The sequence below is a fragment of the Amblyomma maculatum genome, chromosome 1 (assembly GCF_055883805.1).
Source record: "Amblyomma maculatum isolate TAMU_Amacu chromosome 1, ASM5588380v1, whole genome shotgun sequence".
Lineage (NCBI taxonomy): Eukaryota > Metazoa > Arthropoda > Arachnida > Ixodida > Ixodidae > Amblyomma > Amblyomma maculatum.
In genome coordinates, this window is record NC_139344.1 from 290723569 (window position 1) to 290745787 (window position 22219).

Below are 22219 nucleotides of genomic sequence, written 5' to 3' on the forward strand. Positions count from 1 at the left end.
AGCAGAGCATGACCGAAGTGCCGGCGCCACTACATTTGCCAGCGCTCTGAAATTGCACATGTTAAAATGGATCCAGTGCACAATATAGTGCGCATAGGCATCCAGAACATTAACTGCAAAACGTGAGAGCAGCAGCATGCGCCGATGGTCAAGAAGTTGTAATTTTTAGACCGGCAGCAGAAACACTTTATTGTAAATGAGGCCATGACATAAAAAGCAGAAATATTTCCAAGTGTGTGTGGGGCGGCGTAGCCGAGAGGTTAGCGCCGAACATTACGGAACAAGCAGTAGGGAGTTCGAATCTTACCGCTACTGGCGTTTTTTTTTTGTTTTTTTTACAAATAGATTTCTTTTTTTACCTTTTGTAATGTATTTCTGGTGCTTCGCTATTTTTAGTTTTTGCTTTTTACCCGAGGCCCTTTTTTTCACCGGGCGACGAGCGCAATATATCGACGCTCTCCTTGGTATGAGCGGCAAGTATGCCCCTTTTGTTTACGACGCCTGCCAATAGCACGTTGAAGGTCTTGTTGACGCAGTATCTTGGTCAGATGTGCCATGATTTAGTGAACAATTGAATGATAATGTTTTTTTCTTTCGGTACTTAGCATATGTATGCTTTTCGTGGCATACGTAGCTGCAGTCGAGCGGTCAGGTCGCAGTCGAAGCGGCGACGGCGGCGATATGTTGGCGCAGAAGTGTGAACGAAGGAGCGTGTCGGCGGCAGCGGATTTCGCTCGCTCGTGCATCCGAATGCTCAAATGGGAACCATCAAGGCGCATCTACTGCTCCAAGCTCGTAAATCAGGCGCTGCAGGTCCAAACAAACGATCCGAGTGCGCACGAAATGCCCGAGCCGAAACATAACCAAAACTGAAGTGGGCGCCACAGGCCTCCAAGTATATTTTTGCATTTGCCTTGCAACGTTTACGTTGTCTTTTCGCCGTCGTTTACGTATGATAAAAGCGTGTTATTATATTCGAGACAAAATCTACGACCAAATTCAAACGGGCAACGTAATTCGCATTTGTCAGCCTCCGTGATCCCTAGCGCGTCACGTGATTTGTAGTTGCGCGTTTCGGCTGTGGCGGCGATGCCTGTATTTCTGTTCTTCCTCTTTACTACCTTATAACAGCTCTGTTTTCAGTAAGAGTGGATTTTTTGTAATCAGGAATTGGCATTCTATCGATGCAAGCCCACTTCAGTTTTCTCTTTAGTGTCCCTTTAATAGACGCCCGCAATTTTTTTTTTCCCCGAAAATAAAACATTTTCCGTAAAATTCAGAAGAGTTGGCAGGTATGTCTATACTGATTTGAGCCAAAGTTACACCATAAAAAAATCCTCAATGAAAATTTTCTTTTTGGTGCAGAGATAACCTTTTCAGGAGATTTTCCCTCATGGAGACACGAGAAAAGGAAACAACTGTTGCAAGAGCAGGACCAGAAATACTGGTCTTCCGAAACTGCACGGGGGACTGTGAAGAGCACACATGTTCACAGTATAGACCATTTTACGACCCTGGGCTGTTAAGGGGGGGGTGTCAACTCTTTCCTTTGCTACGGAAGCAGCCCAGCGCCCCAACATGGCAGCACCCTTCCGTAAAATCGTCTATATTTAGCCAGGCAAGAAGTGCTTTAAGGGGAGATGTGGGTCGAAAAAAATGAGTTTTTTTTTTTTTTTTCAGTTTTTCGATTTTTTTTATTTCGGAATTTTTAGGCATTCAGCTACCTTATCTAGAAAAATGAAAGTGATATTCGCACCAGAAATTAGTAAAAAATATGTTTGAATGAGTCGTGGTCGACAGAGAAACCGAAAGTTGCTTCGCAAGTTGCCCATCTTTGCGCGCCTGCCGTGCACGGCAACTTCTCCGCACGCCATGACGGTCGCTTGGCGGAGATAGGCCACGGCTTATTCTCGCATGTGCAACGGCCACCAGTTTCGTATTTTCACTAGAAATAATTTTAAAAAAGCGCGTTCCGCAACCTTTCTCGCGTGTTTTTTGATTACGTGGTGCGATTCTGACGACGCCATTGGCTGCGGGTGACCTGTTTGTGCAGTGAAGCCTATCCCCTGGTTCCACTGTTTTCTGCCGCTCGCAAGCATTGCGAGACTGCTACCGTCACTTTTGCGCTTTTTCAGTTTTGCGATCATGGTCAGTCCAAAAAAGCGCAATACTCGCGTGCAGAAGTTTCATACTAAATTTAAATTCAAAGGAAGGAGGCGCAGGTCGACGCCGACAACGATACGCAAGAAAAGCTGCCCGGAACCTACTAGGCCTAACGACAGCATCGGCGCCAAGGAGATCGACTCTACCTTGAACTTTGTTAGTGCTTCTGAAAGGAAGATTGGACTCTTCGAAAACGAAGAAAGAGCGAGTGATAGCTCTGCCAGCGCGGTAGTGTGTGACATCGATGCGCTGACGCTACTCGTGCAAGGCGCGACGTGTCCTGCTTGTGGCGAGAGCCAACTCTTCGTCAGCGAGTCGCTTCAAAGACGCAAGGGACTTTCGTCGTTCCTCGAACTTTGTTGTGGAAACCGTGAGTGTCCCGAATCTGTTCTGTCTGCATCGTACACCTCGAGGCGTACAGCGGCAAGCGGAGACGGAAGCGCGGAGCGACGCTAGGACAGCGGGAGGTCGCGCGACGCCTTTGCTACAAATGTAAAAGCAGTGGTAGCCGCCCGCGCAATCGGTGCTGGCTACGATCAACTTGTGCGGTTTTGCGCCATTATCGGTCTTTCAAAACCGATGCACCAGAAGACATTTCATGGCATCGCAAAAAAAGTGCATTCCGCGGCCATGAACGCTGCCGCACAAAATATGAAGACTGCCCGCGAGATCGAGGCAGGAGTCGGCGGTGCAGACGCCGCTGTTATGTACGATGGCACATGGCAACAGAGGGGCCATAAGAGTCACAATGGTGTGGGCACTGTTGTGTCCCTCAACAGTGGACTGTGCCTCGATTTTGAAGTGTTGTCAAATTATTTATTGAATACAGAACTTTTGAAATGCATTTTTCTCCTTTTGCAGTTTTGAGCAAATTTCCAAGTTTGCGCACAGGGTTTTTTGTACTGATATTTGTCGTATCACAATGAAACTTGGCACACATACTCTTTAGAATGTGTAGCTTGCAGATATCTATTCAGAATTTCAGTATCTATAATATTAGTTTATAGGTTTGATATAACAGTAATGATCCCCCAGAATAAAAGGATAACATCATCATAATTTTTTTACCGTACTAGGAACTTTCATGTCCAAATTTGTGCTAGTTATCTGGATTCTAAAGTTAGCAAGCTACAAAATAAACTATTGCTCTTCATTCCCAGTGAAAATTTTCTATGCAAAAGCATGTGCACAAAAGGCCTTTGTTTTATGCTTGTTTAGCAGCACTGAGCAAAAAGTATGCGTGCTACAAGAAAACTAATTAGTGTTCTGAAAAACTCAGGAAATACAGTTTAAGGACACCAAATTTCATTGTTCTGGGTGGCTTATTAAAATTTTTTTTTTTTTCGAGTAGCATCTCCCCTTAAAAAGCACCTGGAGTGGGTACATGTTTTTGCTGCTTTAGCAAAGGTCAAGTGAAGGTGCAAGTTCTTTTCGTTGGCTCTCCTGGAGCCAGTTACTGTCACAGTATCCACATTCTTGCATGATCGCTGCAGCCGTATGCTTGCAGCCAGCACTAAAGCGCAGCACAGCTTCTGCTGTGGCGGCCTCCATTGCTAACAGCGATGCTTGTCGTTCCCTGTGGATCCACAAGTTCTGTGTTTTCCCCTGCAGGCACCTCTGCAGGAAGCTCTTCTCTGACAAGTGGTTGTAGGCTGGTTTTGAGCTTAAACAACATCCCTTGGCAGGCTGTACTTGTGGCTGGGCTCCTGCCTAGCTCACCAGATTGCTCACTAGTTGGGCACAAGGTGTGGTTGGGGCGGTTATCAGTGGATGCGACATGATAATACGCCACCATCACAGCATGGCATCCACATCATCTATATACACAGCCAGCCTGTCAAAAATAGCTCGTCGTGCCCTGCCGAGGCATGCTTTCCCTCACCATTGTGCTTTCTTCTTTGGCTACCTCATTCATTCTGAATGGCGTTGAATGAGCCCCATCACACAGCTTGGTCGTGTAGAGGTCAAGTGGATGCAGCTAGCGTAGGACTGGGTTAATTTGGAAGAATACGGGCCTTCGCCTTGCAGTGGGTATACTCCGGCTGATAATGGTGAAATATTATATATATAATTGGCCCCTATCAGTACAAAATAGAAGAATATTATATGGTGCCCCGTGCTGGCATTGAAACAAAAGACGAAGCAACTTCGTTTGTTTGACGACAACGGTGAGGGTGCTGTGAAAGGAGCGGCCATCAAACCTGAACTACAGTAGGAATTTCACCAGTAACAAGATTGTGCTGACTGTGCCAGAAGCAGAAAATGGCACTTCTATCAAAACGACGCAATGAATCGACAAGGACAGAACACTCACTGCTTTCTTGACAAACGACACAAAGCCATAGCCTTTGGACTTGAGTGTCTGCGGGTCACGCACCACCCGGCAATCCCTGTAAAAGACAAAATCAACAAATCACAACCCTCGCAACATCCAGGCAAAGATAACAAATGCAGGCAGAGAGGGACACTGGAGGAGTGCGTATCCACCGGACATCGCACGCTTGAAACAAGTGTTCACTAAAGTGGCCTTTACCACACATCCTTGCTTGAAACCACCTGGTTGGTTCCCCAAAAATGTCTAAAAAGTCATAGGTTGTAACTCTCGTTTTTGCACCCATGATCAAGTGATAGCTGTAAGATAACATATATAACTCGACAAAGCATAAAGTACAATTTTTTTTATCGAAATTTACTAATAGTAATTACAAATGATTTACAATTAGTTCAGGACAATTGCACTCAACATAAGTCATTCAATGATATGACGATGCTGTAGGTGAAGTTCTAACTCACAATTAATGGCAATTAATTATTACCCAAAAGTAGTCGAGTGCAATTTTACTTGACATTAGCTATCCAATCATATATGATTTGATTCTGTAGCATAAAGTTGTGTTTTAATCATAATTAACAAAGTATTAGGGATAGATCATTACATTAGTTGAGCACAATTTCTCAATATAAGCTATCCAATGATATAGGGAGCTTGCACAAAACAGTGCATGCTGGGTAGTCCGTCATGTCATAGTTGGCAGCAGAAAATGCAGTGCAGTTAGGCTTGGCAGAGTACCTTGTTGTTTTCGACGGTCCACTAAACATGCGGTTACTCATGCGCTGCCTCTATGTACACATGTGCAAGACGTCAGCAGGATCTTCAGGAACGTATGAGTCGACACTGTGCTCGAAAGATCTGCGTGCTATGAAGTGCAGCATGGACCCATCATGCTACGTGCAGACAACTAACTGCACTATGGGTTTGGACTTTGTGGCTGCCCGTCTACATCGCCAACAGCGATGAAATTCTAGCTCTGAGCACTAGTGTGGTAGTTGCCCAAATTGGCGTCTTGACCCAAATTGGCATTTGGGTAGTTGCCCAAACTGGGCCATAAGAAATTATGGCCCAGAGAGCTATTTAGCTTTCTTGCGCTTATACAGGTCTATTTTTAGAATCCTGAAGAACCCCCAGTCCGCCTGTCCAGTCTCGAGTCTTTTGTGCTTTGCTTTGAGCTCGGCTTCTCTAGCCTCTCACAGCAGCCTTGTGGTAGAGTATCCGCCTCGCATTCGGGAGGCACTGGGTTTGATCCCTGGTGCCGCCGGGTACCCACTGGTTTTCAATGGGTACAAGCTTTCCCCCGGCCTGATGCTCGGCTCTTCTGGGGTGAAATGCTTGGGAAAGGGGTCTTTTCGTTTTGTACACAGTTGTTTGCACATCAAGGTATACATAGGCTTCGGACTTTTCAGTTTTAATGGGAAAAAATTATAATGGCATGCTGAACTTTCAAATTTTTATTTATTTTAACAATAATACAGGCCGAGCGCATTGCCGTGGCAGGAGAGGTTACAGGGGGATCCTATTTACAAAGCACTCCAACATAAAGCGAAAGCGCATTCATTGTGCCAGCACTGCCTGTATTACGCAAAAATGTGTGTTGTATGTGCGGCGGCTGACAGCAACAGGGCGGATTACCCAGAATGCATCTTTTTATGCAAACTGCCTAAATGCTGAAAAGCTCTGTTTTTCATTCATAATAAAGTCATTATGCTGATTAAAACCTGCAATTTGCCCAGTACAATTACCCTTGACATAAGGTCAAATTTTCATTTACAATTTTAAGGGGGGAGGTGGCGATCAGAGCTAACTTTTTTGTTCTTTGACCTAGAGCAATGAAATTTGGTAGCCACACTCAAAGTGTCTTAAATGAAGAAATATGGAGTTTCATTATGATACCTTGAATAGTTTTCAAGTTACAAAATGTTACATGTGTGCCGCTGGTGGAAAACCTGGCACTGTAATAAAACATGCCAGGGAGCTGCCTTCAGTTTTAATCTTTGCTTAAAAGAGCCCTACAGGGTACAACAGTTCCAAACTTTTTTTAAACCCTTTATTTTTTTTTTTTACACAGAACATCATGATCACCTTCACTAACTGTGCCAGAACTTGTCATTCAAAAATTAGCAGTAGAAAAAAAAACTACGCCCTCAACCAGGTATTGAAAACTGTCATACCCTCAAGCACACTTCAGGGAATGCATAAAAACAAACCGAATCAAAATTGGTCCAGGCATTCCCACGCTACCCTCTCCACAGACAAAACAGAATGCCTAAAACACACTTTTGAGAAAACTGCTCTCAAAGTTTTCGGAGCAGTTCACAACTCACAAAAGGAACCAGGATTGTAGTTTTCACTGTCTTTGATTACACGTGACTTTTTGGGTCTTTGCCCTTTGAGTTCATGCACACGAGATGATTTTTTTGGCTCGCTGTTGGTCTTTTTCCGCAGCCCTCCGAAGGGCAAGGGCACCAGGTTTTACTCCCAGTGTAGTGCAAAGCTCGGTATAGGCTCGCAAGTTGCCTGCATTGTACCTAGCAACTGCCTCGTATACTCCTGCTTCTACAGTGAAGAGGGAGGCATGCTGCTGCTTTGATATCAATGTCCAAATCACTGAATGAAGACTTTCGGCAGCGTTCTGTGTCTTTTTGCCACTACACCAAGCCAGTAAATGAGGGTCGGACAAACGTTGGTAGACTGGTAGCAGCGCTTGCACAACTCTGCTTGAAATATTGTACTTGTGTGGAGGTTGTGGCTTGCCTTTTGCCTCAGCTGCACCAGCTGCGGGCACCAGGTGGGCACAGATCGTGATGGGGCTCAGCATCTGTGGATGCGATGTGATGTAGTGTTGCCATCACTGCCCTCTGCATTTCTTCCCCATTTGTACTGCTTCTCAGGGCTAGGCCATAATAAGTAGTCAGTCTCTTTATCAACTCCTGCGTCAAGCCACCTTTCCCACCGAGTGCCTCTCCCTTCTTGGCTTTGCTCACAAGAGAGCGAAGTGCTGTGCCTTTTTTGAACGTGGTTCACACAGTCCTCCTTTGTGAGAGGTATGAACCCATATGTTTGTTCATTGCACAAGGCCAGGTAGGTGCGGCTGTCTCCATCACAGATTACATTTGTATAGACCATTTTATTTAGGAGGTCGCCATTTTGAAAAAGTGGCGCCGTCTATGTTCTGGTTTTGTGTGTGTTTGCGTTAGAAAAGCTCCTGGATTACGGCAAAGCATTTTCTAGCAGTACTGCCGCCGTTTCGTGGAGCGATGGCCGGAACTTCGGCAGATGACGGGGCCGGAGGCAGTGGCACTCTTACCGGCGTTCCGATGATTGACATAGGCAAGCGGATTTTGTTGAGTTTGTGAACTAATGCACTACAATGGTCGCACTGCTATCTATGACGGCTGTCGAGGAAGCGACACAGACAGCGCCAAGCTTCTTTTATGCTATTTAATTGCGTTCGATAGACTACGATTGCCAGCCAGGATAACACAGCTATTTCATGAATGTTTACGTTAGCGAGACTTCACTTTGCTTGAGTACACTTGGTGTGTATATGCGATTTTTATTGTTTGATCAGTCCCGATACTGAACTCGTTTCGTAAAGCTGACCGGTATACAATTCACGATTTCGAACACGTGCTACAGTGCACTTCTCGGCGAGATACGTGTCGTGCCAAAATAAAGCGCTCGATCCTCTGTGCGCTCTGTGTTTCAGCGGGTTATCAATGAGATAAATACTCACTAACGAGCAGATAGATCCAGTGATCGGTACGAGATTGTTTACTCAGCTAGAGCGTGTAGACACCGAGCGAAAGCAACGTCTACACTTGTTGGCGTCGCGTATGTCACCGTCGCTAGTTAGGGGATTTGGCCACTGAGCGATCAATGACCGTTCTCTCTGCCTCGTTTTTTTTTTTTCTCGTACGTGGCGTCCTCTTTTCACTTCATGAAAGAGGAATGTTTCGGCCGTAAATAACTCACGCTGAACAAGTGAAGTTAGATCACAGGTTGCGCGGCTACTAGTTACGCGGCAGTAGAAATTCGCCGCGCCTCCCTTTCTTCTATTGTGTTTTGGCGAGCACTTAGAGCGCTTGCAGTCCTCTCCAAGTTACGCTTTTTCACACGAGTTTTCTAGGCTTTGGTATCTAGATTGGGGCAGTTAGCGCACTATTGTTTTGCCAAGGCCCATTGTTTGCGGTAATAACCTTGCTGTTACATTGCTTCCTCGGCATGTAGTTAGGTGATATAGCATGCAATGAGAATTTTGAAGTGTTTTTTTTTTCTATTTCTCTTAGCTACTTCCTTCCACTGCTCTGATTATGTGCCCTTGATATTTGTCTGCAGGTGACAAGCTGTACAGCCATCCAACTGTTGTCACTGACTGGAGTGACGACATAAAGAAGTGGCCACGCGTGCAGATGCCACACATTACTTTTTACCTCCTTGAGAAGAAAGCGTGTGACCTCAAGGAGGTGAAATCATTCAGGAGTATGCAGTCGTACTCGTATTTGCAGAGTGGTTAGGTTGGGACGGTGCTCATGCATACAGTAGATGAGCAATTGACATTACTGAAATGCCAAGTGCAGGCCTCACAGTCAGTCAAAGTTCTTCACGAAGCATGGGTGTGTTGCACAAGAAGTGGTGACGTTATAAACCTTCCGTTCATAGCCCAGCTTAAGCATAGGTATGGAGTTCATGCCAGTACGTTGTCTACCAACAAAGTGTTCCGAGCACGCACGAGAGGCGGTCGATGGCACAAAATCCTTTCTGTTGACGCTAGCCAGCCAACGCCGTCGCTCGTTTTCATCGGACGGATAACGATGCAGTTGAAACAGATCGCACCCGCACTGCTGCCGCAGCTGTTGATGCTGTGCACATGGCTCTGCGCCTAGTTTTTTTCGCTTACGATAATTGTTGGAGCAGCCAACAACAGCGCAGTTGTATCCTGATGACCTCGGCTCACGATTCATGGTCACAGTTTGCGTGAAAACCAAGCAAAAGCTGTTTTATAGCGCAAAAAACAGCACGAAAGGCAAGTTCTCAATGCAGATGCTATGGCCACCTTGCCGCCCTCGCATACCAGCGAGAAAGGGGAGAGGAGGAACGACTCTGCGCGCGCCGCTTCGAGGCTATTTTCCTTCTCGCGGCGAAAACGGTCTATACCTGAGGTCGTTTCTGTCAAGGGAGCACCCAAAAAGCTGCAGTACAGCTTCAACTTCCATTCGTCCTGCGCTGACAGCGATGTTTTTTTGGCACTGGTGAGTCTTCTTCCATTCATGGAATGCAGGGTCATTTTCAGGTGGCCCTATTTCACACCCAAGGCAGAAGTTCGATAATACTGTACAGTCAAGCACCAGACCAGTGTAAAATTCTATTACACAGCCTACACCAATGTGCGAGCTGTGCCCACGCGTCAGCCACGTGCCATCATATACAACTGTAATGTTCTTAGTGAAGTTGACTTCCATTTCTTCATATACATTCTTGACAGCCTTTACAGCACCTGCAAAAACTGTTTGTGCAGCCACTTCAGCAGCTGGCTTGAGCACTTTCTTCAAATGCTTTTGGTATGTCTTCTGGTGCAGTCCTCGGTGTGATACATTCATCACTGCCCAGAAGTCATTCAGAGAAGTGGGCCCTTTGCCAATGCTCCTGATTGCTTGCATTGATCTGAGGTTTACGTCGAAAACCCTCGCACCTTGCTTTCTTTGCGAAGACCACTGAGAGCTGATAACACCACAAAAACACTTCAGCACCATTTTCACAGCAAGTCCAAGTCTGGTGTCCCGGTCTACTGCCAGGCTTGGCTTCCGGCAAATCGGGCAGAGGGCATCCCTAATCAGCGAATTTAGAGCGTTCATTTGAATTACTACGAACTCATCTTCTGATGCAGGCGTTGTATCGGATTCCGGCAGCGCGGTTAGCGTGAACTTCTGCTCAGTTTCCGACATCGCACCGAGCGACTTGCGAACAGTGGTTGCGCGCGCTTGCGCCGTTTCCGCAGGCACAAAACTTGGCTCTCGGTGTTCAAGAATGGTACGACGGCCACCGCATGGAACGTCGGCATAGCTGCGCTGATTGAAGGCATCCGCTGACGTGCCGTTTATCACTTCCGAATTGGCTTGAGTGTCGCGTTGAAGAGCCTCACGCTGAGTACTAGCATCAAGAAAACAGTCCTCTTCTGACAAATCTGACCTGCGTCGCAACTCCGTTGCATTGTCTGGTAAGCTGCCGTATCTTGTCGATGTCCCAGGATCCAGGGCGACATCGCTGTCACTGCTTGGCGGCTGACTTGATGAGGCACCGTACGGCACGCTGGCGTCCGATGCCGGTGCCCGCATACCGCCATTCGACGAGTCCGGCTCATCGGCGATCACTTTCAGTGACTTCAGTGACTTCCGTGCAGTAGGGGGTCGGCGCTTTCACTTTCCGAACGCAGTCTCAGTCTTGCATTTCTTTGGAAATGTGCGACCCATGACTACTGACCATGTGCACAACTTGCGCAACAAAACCGGCCTCGGTATCGAGAGCAGCGTTGGTCCTCTGCCCGGCAGCCCGCAACTGTTCAAGCAGAAGACGTACCGACGGACTTTAAAAGCTAGGACTCCACGACAAAGAACGATAGCAAAAATGGCGAAAGGCAAAAAAAAAACAACACAAAGACGTCCGCGACGATGAAGCCGCAGCAGACAAGGCTTGCAGCAGCCGGAGGTGACCACGTGACCGCACGCGCAGCAGCCAATAGTAGACGCGCGACCTCCAGCGAGCAAGCTGTGTCCAATCGCAGCTGCGCTTTTGAGCCGCGGGCAATTCGAAAGGTCTCGCGAGCCTTCCATACACAAGCAAGCCACGCCTATACCGCGCCGCCTCCGCTGCCGGGAAAAAAAGCGCAAGAATTCACAAACAAAACAAGGCTAAGATGGCGGCGCTCGCTTCAGAGACTGGGAAATGGCGCTCGCGCGAAATACAGTTGTTTTCAGTTCTCGCTCGCTGCGCAGGAGCTGCCGTGGCGTGTTATATATTTAATTTGAAACACTTTTACGATGAATTACGCGCTGATAATTACAGGAAAGATAGTTTATAAAACGTTCTACCCAAATACGCGGTTTTCCAAAACGCAATTTTTTCGCGATTTTTTTTTGGCTTTCGAAGGCCGCGTCTCCCCTTAATGACACAAATTAATAAAGCAGACAGAGTCATGTCATGAACAGTCAGTAGGTTCGCCATAGCACACCACAGGCACCCAAAGCATCGCACGGTGGCGCTGCTGCTTATGGCGGGCGGGCAGAAAAATGCGAAACTGGAAATGGGGTCTCACCAGTTTTCCTTGCACTGCTGCATTCCCACTCCACAGCTCTCGTGCTGCATCTCGCGGTGGGAAGTTTTGCTCGCTTGGCTTAAGGTTAAAAAGCTTGTTGATAATGTGTACTTCAGAAGTATGCGATTACATCGGATACATTGCATCCTTCGTATCAGTTTGTTATATGATCGAAATACATAAACCGAACACTCTATAAGCACTACAAAACGAAGAATTCGATGGCGCATTCAATCAGTGTTTTGTACTGCCTAATATGAGATTCACACTTTGCTCTGACATGGCATCTTTGCAGAGGTAATCTGTTCTCTCAAGGACGAAAGTTAACGCCGTGCGAAAATATTTTTCAATAGCAGTGCTATTTTCTATGCACTGAAAAGTCTTGGAGGGTAAGAGACGTGTTCTCCATCGATTGATGTATCACCTATTGAATTGTTCACGAGGCGAAGTAGTAGTCGCATGTATTTCGGTTCTCACGAATATGGGCTTTACAGATGCCCAAATGGCTGTGCAAACACAGTGCTCAGCGCCAGTCATACCAAACCAGTACACGCAATGTGCATGCAGAACTAAAGCGCAAACGTATGTGGAACAGTGGTAAGAAACTTTTCTATTTCTTTACTGTTGCTGTATATCCATTCCCGGATTACTGGACTGATTTGCAAACAAGCTTAGATTTGCTGAGGCAAGTTTGGGAAGCTAAGTAGATTTTTAAGACAGCGGTAAAAGTATGCACTACCTCAATTTTATATTTGGTTAGAAACGGAAGATGCCCTTTTGTGCAAAGCTCTAAAAGCCAGCCAGAAGCTCAAGACCAGCAATTGGCGACAGCTAGTTTGGCCTTGACCAGCCGCTTAATTGATGATGTGGCTGCAGATCTTTCGGCCCATTTCGAAAAAAACTATTGTAGTGTAAAGGCCACTAATTAGGAGATTTAGGGCAGTGGTCGTACTATTGGAAAGTTCAGTAAAATAATCGGGAGGGTTGAAAGGTATGCCACAAGGGCTTCGCACACAACATGCACTGCTCTTGTCAACATGATGCTCCCCATGAGCAGTTGCGTGCAGCTGAACGTATACCAGAAAATGGGAATCAGGCAGCATGGAGACTATTTGACGCGAGTGAAAAGATTATCCAGGGCTGCATACACCAGAAAAATTTAAAAAAAATCAGCAGACTAGATGGAGGCCTGTATGCAGGTTACATTTGGCAAGCCTGTCTACTTACGAGATGTCTCCAAACGGGGCAAAAGCATCTCGCAACTGAGTCGTCTCAATTTCCGGGCTCAGATCTCCCACAAAAATGTGATGGTGTTCTGAAAGAGAAACAAAAAGAATGCTTTATTGAACAAGATAGTGAACTCACTTTGTAACAGGGGAACCAAGGCAAATTCCCCACTCACCATTAACATGCCCCTCAAGTTTTGATAAAGCATCAGACACCACATCTAGGTGAAATCTGTTTTGCTGTGAGGGACCCAATGTCACAAACCGCAATCCTTATTTACCATGTGGCTTCATAGTAGATAATCTTGCATTGAAACAGTGCTCAGCTTTGCATGCCTGACATGCATAGACAGCCGAGGCGTGTCCGTGTAGTTGTCCTGATTGTGCACTGCTTGAAATTTGTGCACTGAAGCCTGTTTACATGAGACAACATATGAAGCTTTTTTTTTATCGCAATAAGCAAAATCCCCCCAAACAGATAACAAAAACTAAAATTTATCTGCAAAAACCTCAGCAAACTTTGTCTTGAAAAATTATCCAAATAATTTTACCAATACGAAGATGTAAACTCCGGATTTGGCTCTTTCCAATGTGAAACTAAATCTAACCCAGCCCTTCCCCAAAATTTTTACAGCAATAATCTAAGTCTCCTCATTAAGCATACTGCCGCGAAACCTTCAAAACAGTATTTGTTGTTTTTTAACAGCCGCCGGCATACAGGCTTATCACTCTGATTCTGGACCACGTATGCGTTCCGTAATCTTTGTATGTTAATGCTGGATGTCGCGAGTCACACCTTTATCAGTTTTGTTGCAGCGCAAGATGCACCGAGATCTGTCTCGAAGGTTCCGGCCACTCGGGTGTCTTTCCACAATGTTCCAGCCCATGCTGGTAGCTGTTTGCGACGTTATCTAGATTGTTCTGTGCAGCCTTTAAATTGAGCGTTGCCGAGTGTGACGAGCATTCTTTGTTCGACGATCGACGAGCACGTTTGTTTCTATCGCCGCCGCCGAGTTGCTTAGTTCTTTTGCGGGCGCAAGTCAGCCCAAATAAAGAGTTTCTTTAGTGCAATCATCGACCCCTCCATTTGTGTCGTCGACCTCGCCACCACTACGTGACATCTGGTGGAGGTGCTGCATTTATCCTTCAAGCCAAGACCCAAGCCGTGTTCCTGTCGCCCTGGAAGATCAGCCTACAGGTCTGCTGCCTGACCCCATTCGATCTCGGAAGGCATCGACGCTGGCAATGGCCCAGCCTACAGCACCGGTTGTTTTCGTCCAACCCCGTGAGCCCCCTGCTTCCATGGACGACCGGATGAAGATGCTGCGAAACTCAGGCAGGTCTACTTTGTTCTTCAAGGACATGCCCGAGTTTGGTTCGAAAATCATGAGGCAGCTATGAAGGATTGGGACATTTTCAAGGAAGCGTTTTTGACTGCCTTTTCAAGCGTCGTCCGAAAGGAAAGAGCCCAGGCCCTCCTTCAGTCAAGACTTCAACTTCCTAATGAGCCTGTCCTGGCGTACGTTGAAGAGATGAAGCGTCTCTTTCGCCGCGCCGGCCCTAACATGACTGAAGGTGAGAGAGTCAAATTTTTAATGCGAGGCTTCAAAGAATCGATTTTTGCAAATCTTGTCCGAAATCCGCCAAAAACCGTGGCGGAATTTGAAACGGAAGCGTCTGCCATCGAGAAGACGTTGTACACCCGGATGCGCCACTACGAGCGACCACTTCAGCCAGACTCAAGCCACTGCCCCAGCGCATCTGCAAGTGGAGAGAACCTGCGGGACCTCATCCGGGAGATCGTGCGAGAGGAGCTCCGCCGATTGATGCCATCATCGCAACAACCCTAGGTGGCGACGCTCGCGGACGTCGTCAGTGAAGAAGTCCAGCAGGCACTGGGCGTTCCTCAAGCGACGGCTGCGACTGTTCCAGCACAAGAGGCAACAGCAATGAACTACGCTGGTGCATTACGTCGCCCTGCACCCCGACGTGATGACTTTCCGAGCCCTCGCCGCTACCGTCCTGTTCCTGAAAACCGCCCCTTGGCCCCCATCCGCAAACCTACCAACGACCCCCAAACCCCAGGAAGTGCGACGCCTGGAGGACTGCAAACAACCGGCCATTATGCTTCCACTGCGGTGAGGCCGGCCACATTCTGCGCCACTGCCCGTACCGACGAATCGGTCTCCGCGGATTTGCAGTCGAAACTCCGCCACCACGCCCAGGTGAACGACCACAAGAAATTTACAACTACCTGCGTAGCGGTGAGATTGCGCCACCAAGCCGTCGGTTCAGATCTCCATCGCCGTACAGGGCCCGCTTTGCGTCGCCAGGCCGTACCTATGATGAGAGTATGCGCGGAAGGTCTCCAAGCCCGCGCAGGAGAAACTAAACAGAGCTACCTTTGGAGGTGAGGTTGCTCAACAGCGAAAAGATGAGCATCCTCCGCCGCCGACGACCACTAACGACGACGCAACCATTTCATCGCCGCTCCACACGACGACATCGACGACAACACGACCAGAGCGCAAGCCGACACCGCCGCCCAGCGAAGTAACAACGGTATGCCCCGGCCATGACCTGAAGAAACGACGCAGCCGAGATCGGACACCAATGACGCACGTAACCAGCGAGGACAACCATGACGTCGCCGCCTACCTGCAGCGTGCAGAGGAAGCCCGACGACTCGCACGGCTGCGTATTAAAGACCAACAGCGCACCGACAGCCGACGATACAATGTACGATGACGCCACGCAGAGTACAATCCAGGAGACCAAGTGTGGGTTTGGACACCAATTCGCCATCGCGGATTAAGTGAAAAGTTGTTGCGTCGATACTTTGGGCCATACAAAATCCTTCGCCGCGTCGGACCACTGGACTATGAAGTCATTCCCGACGAACGTCAGCATCACAACGGCGACGCGCACGCCCAGAAATTGTACATGTTGTACGACTGAAGCCATATTACGCGCGTTAAAGAATCTGTGGCGTTTAAACTTTGCAGTGTTTATGTTTAAGTTTCTTTGTTTTGGAACATCGAGGCGATGTTTTTTTAAGGGGGGAGTAATGCCGCGAAACCTTCAAAACAGTATTTGTTGTTTTTTAACAGCCGCCGGCATACAGGCTTATCACTCTGATTCTGGACCGCGTATCCGTTCCGTAATCTTTGTATGTTAATGCTGGATGTCGCGAGTCCCACCTTTATCAGTTTTGTTGTAGCGCAAGATGCACCGAGATCTGTCTCGAAGGTTCCGGCCACTCGGGTGTCTTTCCACAATGTTCCAGCCCGTGCTGGTAGCTGTTTGTGACGTTATCTAGATTGTTCTGTGCAGCCTTTAAATTGAGCGTTGCCGAGTGTGACGGACATTCTTTGTTCGACGAGCACGTTTGCTTCTATCGCCGCCGCCGAGTTGCTTAGTTCTTTTGCGGGCGCAAGTCAGCCCAAATAAAGAGTTTCTTTAGTGCAATCATCGACCCCTTCATTTGTGTCGTCGACCTCGTCACCACTATGTGACAATACCACGCAATATCATCGTTGCTTTATATTTATTTAACTGTAACATTATTGGAGTACTGGGAGCCCAACCATCACCGGCATGCATACACGCAGTGATTGGCTGACGCATGGCATCACACACTCAAGGTTATCTGGTGCATTGGCAGCAGGCGGGCTCCCGGTACATTAAAAGGTGTTCAATATTGCTTAAAATGTTTTTATGTGATTAAACAGAAAGGCAATTAGAACATACAAAGCATGCAATGAGGGGTACCACGGTGCTGCACCAAGAAAATTCACTGAAGGAATATAGACACCTAATTTTGGGGTCTGTGTTTTATCCTTAGTAATGGTGAGTTAAGACATTACTGTACATTGGCCACCAAGTGATATTCGCTTACGACTGCTGAATAATTTATCTTTCTTGAAACCGAAATAACATAACTGGTTGTTTTACTGTCAACATTCCCAACAGTGTTTGCATAATCACAATTAAGCAATGAGCATCTGCCGAGGTTATTTGCAAATCTGGCACCACCCACCAAACACTTCAGCACGTACGGCAGCCATGAAATGCAGGAGACGAGGATAGCTTAAGGGACCTGGTGTCGAACTGCAGCTCTAGAATGAACAAATTTAGTTTGCCTTGCTTAAACAGGTGTACAAAAGTGGAGTCATATGGCATTCCAGCCTCAATGACACTTCGAGAGCATGTGCCCTGGTGGGCATCAAAAGCAGTGCGCATCTCCACGGAACTCTGCGCAGGCGCTGAACACCCTTAGCTGGGGCGGTCTCTCGTTGCTGTCACAAGACTATGTCACCTCACACTACATTGGAACATGCATCAAGAAGCAGACACCTGCACTCTGCCGCTATAGTGACGCAACCGCCTCCCCAAGAGAGGTGGCGCTGTAGTCGACCGCATTTGAAAGAGAGTCATCGCCCTGCTAGTAGAACCACTTCGTCCAACTTTTTAGGCAGGCCAATTCTTACTACCATGAAATGGTGCAAAATTAGCAATACACAAATGTTTTTGTTTACACTTTTTTTTTCCTTGCAGCTTCGTTACTCATGTGGAAAGATGCTGATCTTGCCTGTCAATCAATTTTCACTACATATTTGAATTCTGTTTTCATGTAGATATAATGCCTCAAAATAAAATGCGGCTCAAAGTGCAGCTCACAAATAGCACAATTAGGCAGCGGCTTGTCAAGCCTGTGGAAAAAAAGCAATAACTTGCTTTCCTGGGTTGTTCTCCCGTTACCTGTGCAAACCTGTGCACCTATGCTTGGGCACTGTAAAGACGGACGCAGTAAAAGGCACAGAATCAACATTTCGTGACGGCAGCAAATGATAAAACATGCATAAGAAGAAAGCGGCACCCTGCGTTCAAGTGCGCACGACGTCAACGCCACCGCTTTCTTCCAGGAGGCAAGCGGCGCACAATAGGCCGCGCCTCCGCTCAATCCACTGTATACAATTCTAGTTGACTACTGCTGCCGCAGACCTTACACCTGATCGAAAAGAACAGTCTCCATGTGGTGACACAGAGCCATGTGACAGCAGCGAGACAGCCATACGCCAATGAGAGACCTACACAGGTGAGCAGCTTCAGGCGCCTGTGTGAACACTGAGATCTAGCACGGACAGATCTCGGCACTTCGCTAGAGCTCGCTTGTGTCTCCAGGGGTAGAAGCAAGCTAGAGCATTTTGGAGCAGCTTTGGAGCAACGAGACGAGAGTTTGGGAGCATTTGAATTATGTTTTGGAGCACGTTCCTACGGTGAAACGCATTTCATAATTGCAGTCTTGGTTTTCTGTACAAAATCTACAATCTGATTCCTTTTTATGCACGTTCAATGCTTTTCCAACTGCACACTCATCTCTGACAAACGGCCAAAGCATGTAAAGATATCAACCACTTAGAACACTTGCTGGTGCACTTCATAACTGAACACCTCCTAGTCTGATCTAATGACCTATATTGACTTGATGGATTCAAATTTCAAGTCTACCACTTCGATACTAATCTGGAGTCCAGATGAATGGGCATGACATTTCCGCTCAATATCTTGTGCATATCTACCTATTTATTTATTTAGGCAACAGCTTAAAGCCCCCAAATATGGGGTATTACATGATCCTTTTTGATCTTATGCATAGCCTTCTCTGATAAATTCCTGAGAAATGGTTATTTTGTCTTCCAAAAAGGCTCCTTCAGACCACAATAACGCGCCTTGACAAGCTTGGCACCAGTGCCGCTCCCATACCTTTTGCCTACCTTGGGATAGCAGACGACTGCAGCGCCACATTGATCGCCTTGTTTGTTTGCAATCATGGAAGAGGTCTACAGCGTTGGAAGCAGGCTTGAGCATTTTGGAGCAGCTTTGGGATACAAACAGATGGCATTGAAGGGTTTACCATCCTTCAGCTTTACTTCACTGCCACCTGCCAATAGTTCATCATTCTTTGCTTGAGCAATGCTGGAGCTCATTTCTAATATCGTGGCAGTAGGCCATATGCCTTTCCAACACTCTTGAGAAGCTTCCTAGTGACTGACAGCTTTGGCATTCCAACCTATAACGCTTCAAGTACGATTTTGTCTGACGTAGGCCTGATGTGCTTCTCAGGGACAAAGGAGCTCGATGTTGAAGTATTGGCTTGTTTTCATAGTGAAAGCACTACGAAGACTTGTGTATTTTTTGGAGCCAGACAGGTTTCCCAATGGCTCCGGGTAGTTTACGCTATCTGCTTCGTTTGCTACTCTCTCCACTGTCGATTAAAATGACTGGAAGGGGGTGCTACATCACATGCATAGTGCATTTTTTTTTTCGCAATTAACTATCTCCAATCACCTATGCCTCATACTAAATTTACTTGTAAAAAAAAATTTCATTTGTATTAACCCCAGTGCAAGATGTGTTATATCTTTGCCCCTGGTGCTGTGACATTGTTCCAGAGTTCTGCTAAATCTGATGGCAGAAAATCAAGGCAGTCAGTTTGGAGCAGTTTTGGAGCAGTTTTGGAGCAATTGCATTTTGGAGAAGACTGGAGTAGGGAAAGCAGTTTGGAGCAGAATGGAGGAATTGGAGCAGTGCTTCCACCCGTGTCTCGTACCAGGCGCATGCACAAACTGGTGCCTGTGTAGGGCAAGAGCGCCAACGCTCAGGATGTGTCGAAACCTCTTTTCCTGCAATTACTGATGGCAACCAGCAAAAGGATTACAAGCTCTGCTTTTTTTTTTTTTCTTTTCTTGGGGCAAATTTGGCACAGCCCTGGATAAGCACATTGGTGCAGTATGCTGGTACTCGAATTAACAGATCAAAAATTTCTACATTATCAAAAAAAAGGGGGGGGGGGGCAGGGGGAATTAAACGTAAATGTATTCCCTTTGTCATGAGAAAAGAACCATGACTAGAGGCTGTGACAAAAGTTCACAAAAAAGACAACATTACAAAACATTACAACTGCAAACAAAAATACCTTATTGCTTTTACCTGCAGTGGAACTCATAAGCTAAGCGCAATATGATAATACTGAAGGTGTAACAGCACTAACTCTGACAAAATGAAAAGATGGGCATTTGTTTGCAGCCTGTTTGTCACTATACTCATTTGGCAATGAGCAGCAAAGTTTCATCATAGAGTATACCACCTGTGTGCATGCGCATTGGCACAATATATATCATGTGCACTGCTCTCCAAACATACTCACTGCTAGTGTCAAGTTTTGGAGTGTTGCCTGGCGATGTCGCCCAGTTTACTTTCATTTCCTGCAAGACAAAGAAAAGAACAATGCTGGGGTTAGCAGTGCAGGCAAGCCGTGATGTTTGCACTGACATGACTGTAAATGTTTCTATTACAATGAGGTCGTCTGGAAAAGGTATATTCCCAAGCATAGTCCCCTGAAAACTGTGAGCCACAATTCGGAGCATTTAGTTTCCCGAGCTGCCAATATTGCAAAAACGAACATTTTTACCTGGGCGTACAAGGTAAGCTTACTTATGCATTTCAGTTGCCGAGGCATTGTTTGAACATTTCGATACTAGAAATGAGCATTACTATATTATTTGGCTCTAGAAAATAAAAAATATTTTTGACAATTGGCAACAGTAGCGACCACTGATTAAATATCCCTTGTGAAAGGACCCACAGCCTTTCTGCCACCGCAGCGATTTCTGCGAAATCAACGACTGCATGGTGACACATGCGCATCTCCTACACATCGGATGCTCATGTCGATAAGGAACTAACGCTGTTCTGCGTCCAGAGTGCTCCACTCCACAAGTGAACGAGCATGAACATGCCAGGAGACTCATTCGTGCCTGGCGGTTTCCGTGGCGTTGCAGACGTTTGGACGAGGACAACGACTTTCAATCTCCCTAACGAAGTGCAGCTAATTGCGTACACCAGGAACAAAATCCGAATGCTTTGGAGGACGAGGACAACGACTTTCAATCTCCCTAACGAAGTGCAGCTAATTGCGTACACCAGGAACAAAATCCGAATGCTTTGGAGAGAACGAAGACTCGTAAAAAAAAAGAACAACACCGTGCATCGTACAAGAGTGTCAAGTGCGTCATATGCTCTGAGCGGCAAAAGCACAGATACTACAGGTATGTATGCATCTAAAGGAAATATGCATGATGAAAAGTACCTACTGGAAGGGAACCTGAAAAACCGCGTCTTGCCCCCCGGCACGCCTCAAGAGTGGCAACCATACGCTGCCGACGTGGTTCGCATCGCTTTGCCAAGCCTGCGGTGGTCACCGTGCCGCCAGTCCCCGTGCACTGGCGGCGACAAGAAACGCCCTCGATGCCATCCAATATGTTTCCATCAGTCACCGCTGGGACTTTGCGCATGCGCATAGAACTCGCGCGAAAGGCGGATTGGAAATCCTAATTTTTAGATGATGTTGTGCATGAATATATCCCCAGGAAAGCAGAGACGTTTGGCTAGTTGTGTGAATATGTCCAGTAAAACGAAGTCTGGTCAAACAAGGCTGCCGAAACGTGGTGCACTGTTGGCTGCACTGGCAGCTGCGCGAACTCGTCGGTCGCTTTTAGGTCGGTTCATTTCTACGGGTTTTCGCATAAGCACATGAGTGGCGGGTGACCTAAGCACGGTTGACTGAAAGACAGAGGCACGCATCTACGTATTTGGTTACTGTGTGGTCGTGGAAAGTGCCTGATTTTTTAAATCCTTCCCCAGGAGTGACGGCACGAGAGTCACTTTACTGACAATTGGAAATCGAAGGAGCCCGACAACATAAGTCACAACGCTAGCATTTCCCTGCCTGTGTACAAGAAAACCCCAGCATGGAATAGGAAAAGGCAGCCACCATCGTCTTTCGGGCTGCATTACAATCTTCAGTGATGGGCAGAGACAATGTTTGTATAGCTACTTTCGCCGACATAGTTAGAGAATTCCTTGTTCTCTTAACAGAAAGAGCAGATAGGAGACAGGAACAATTCCTTTTACCATGATCTTGTCTTTTTCCCTCTCTTCTTTGTCAACCAATGAAAATGGGCCGAGAGCTCTGCTTTGATACTCTTAAAATTTGTTAATTTGTTTGTGGCATGTCCGTCTCGCCTAATAAAATCACTCATTTCAGAGCTCATTCAATACCACATGGTAACAAAATCTGCTAGCGGTATGGTATAAAAGGCGAACAAGAAAAAATAAATA

At 46.8% G+C, this 22219-nt stretch overlaps 2 protein-coding genes and 1 pseudogene across 3 annotated transcripts in view; all 3 read right to left on the reverse strand.

The window, feature by feature from the left end:
- Rox8 (TIA1 cytotoxic granule associated RNA binding protein Rox8) overlaps positions 1–22219 on the reverse strand; it is a 240413-nt gene that overhangs the window by 110538 nt on the left and 107656 nt on the right. For both annotated transcript variants that reach the window (XM_084591576.1, XM_084591575.1), the window contains exons 5-7: positions 20247–20304; positions 13038–13125; positions 4478–4553 (exon numbers count right to left, since the gene is read on the reverse strand). In XM_084591576.1, coding sequence (XP_084447702.1) covers positions 4478–4553; positions 13038–13125; positions 20247–20304 — 222 coding nt within the window. The remainder of the gene's footprint in view (positions 1–4477; positions 4554–13037; positions 13126–20246; positions 20305–22219) is intronic.
- LOC146206791 (uncharacterized) lies at positions 4905–8184 on the reverse strand (annotated as a pseudogene).
- Positions 9622–10994, reverse strand: LOC146206792 (uncharacterized). The gene has a single exon (XM_084587568.1). The coding sequence runs from the start codon at positions 10831–10833 to the stop codon at positions 9622–9624; it is 1212 nt and encodes a 403-aa protein (XP_084443694.1). The 5' UTR covers positions 10834–10994.

What these genes read in the sequence shown, in the direction of transcription:
- LOC146206792 (XM_084587568.1), bottom strand. Translation starts at nt 10,833, where the DNA reads ATGCGGGCACCGGCATCGGACGCCAGCGTGCCGTACGGTGCCTCATCA.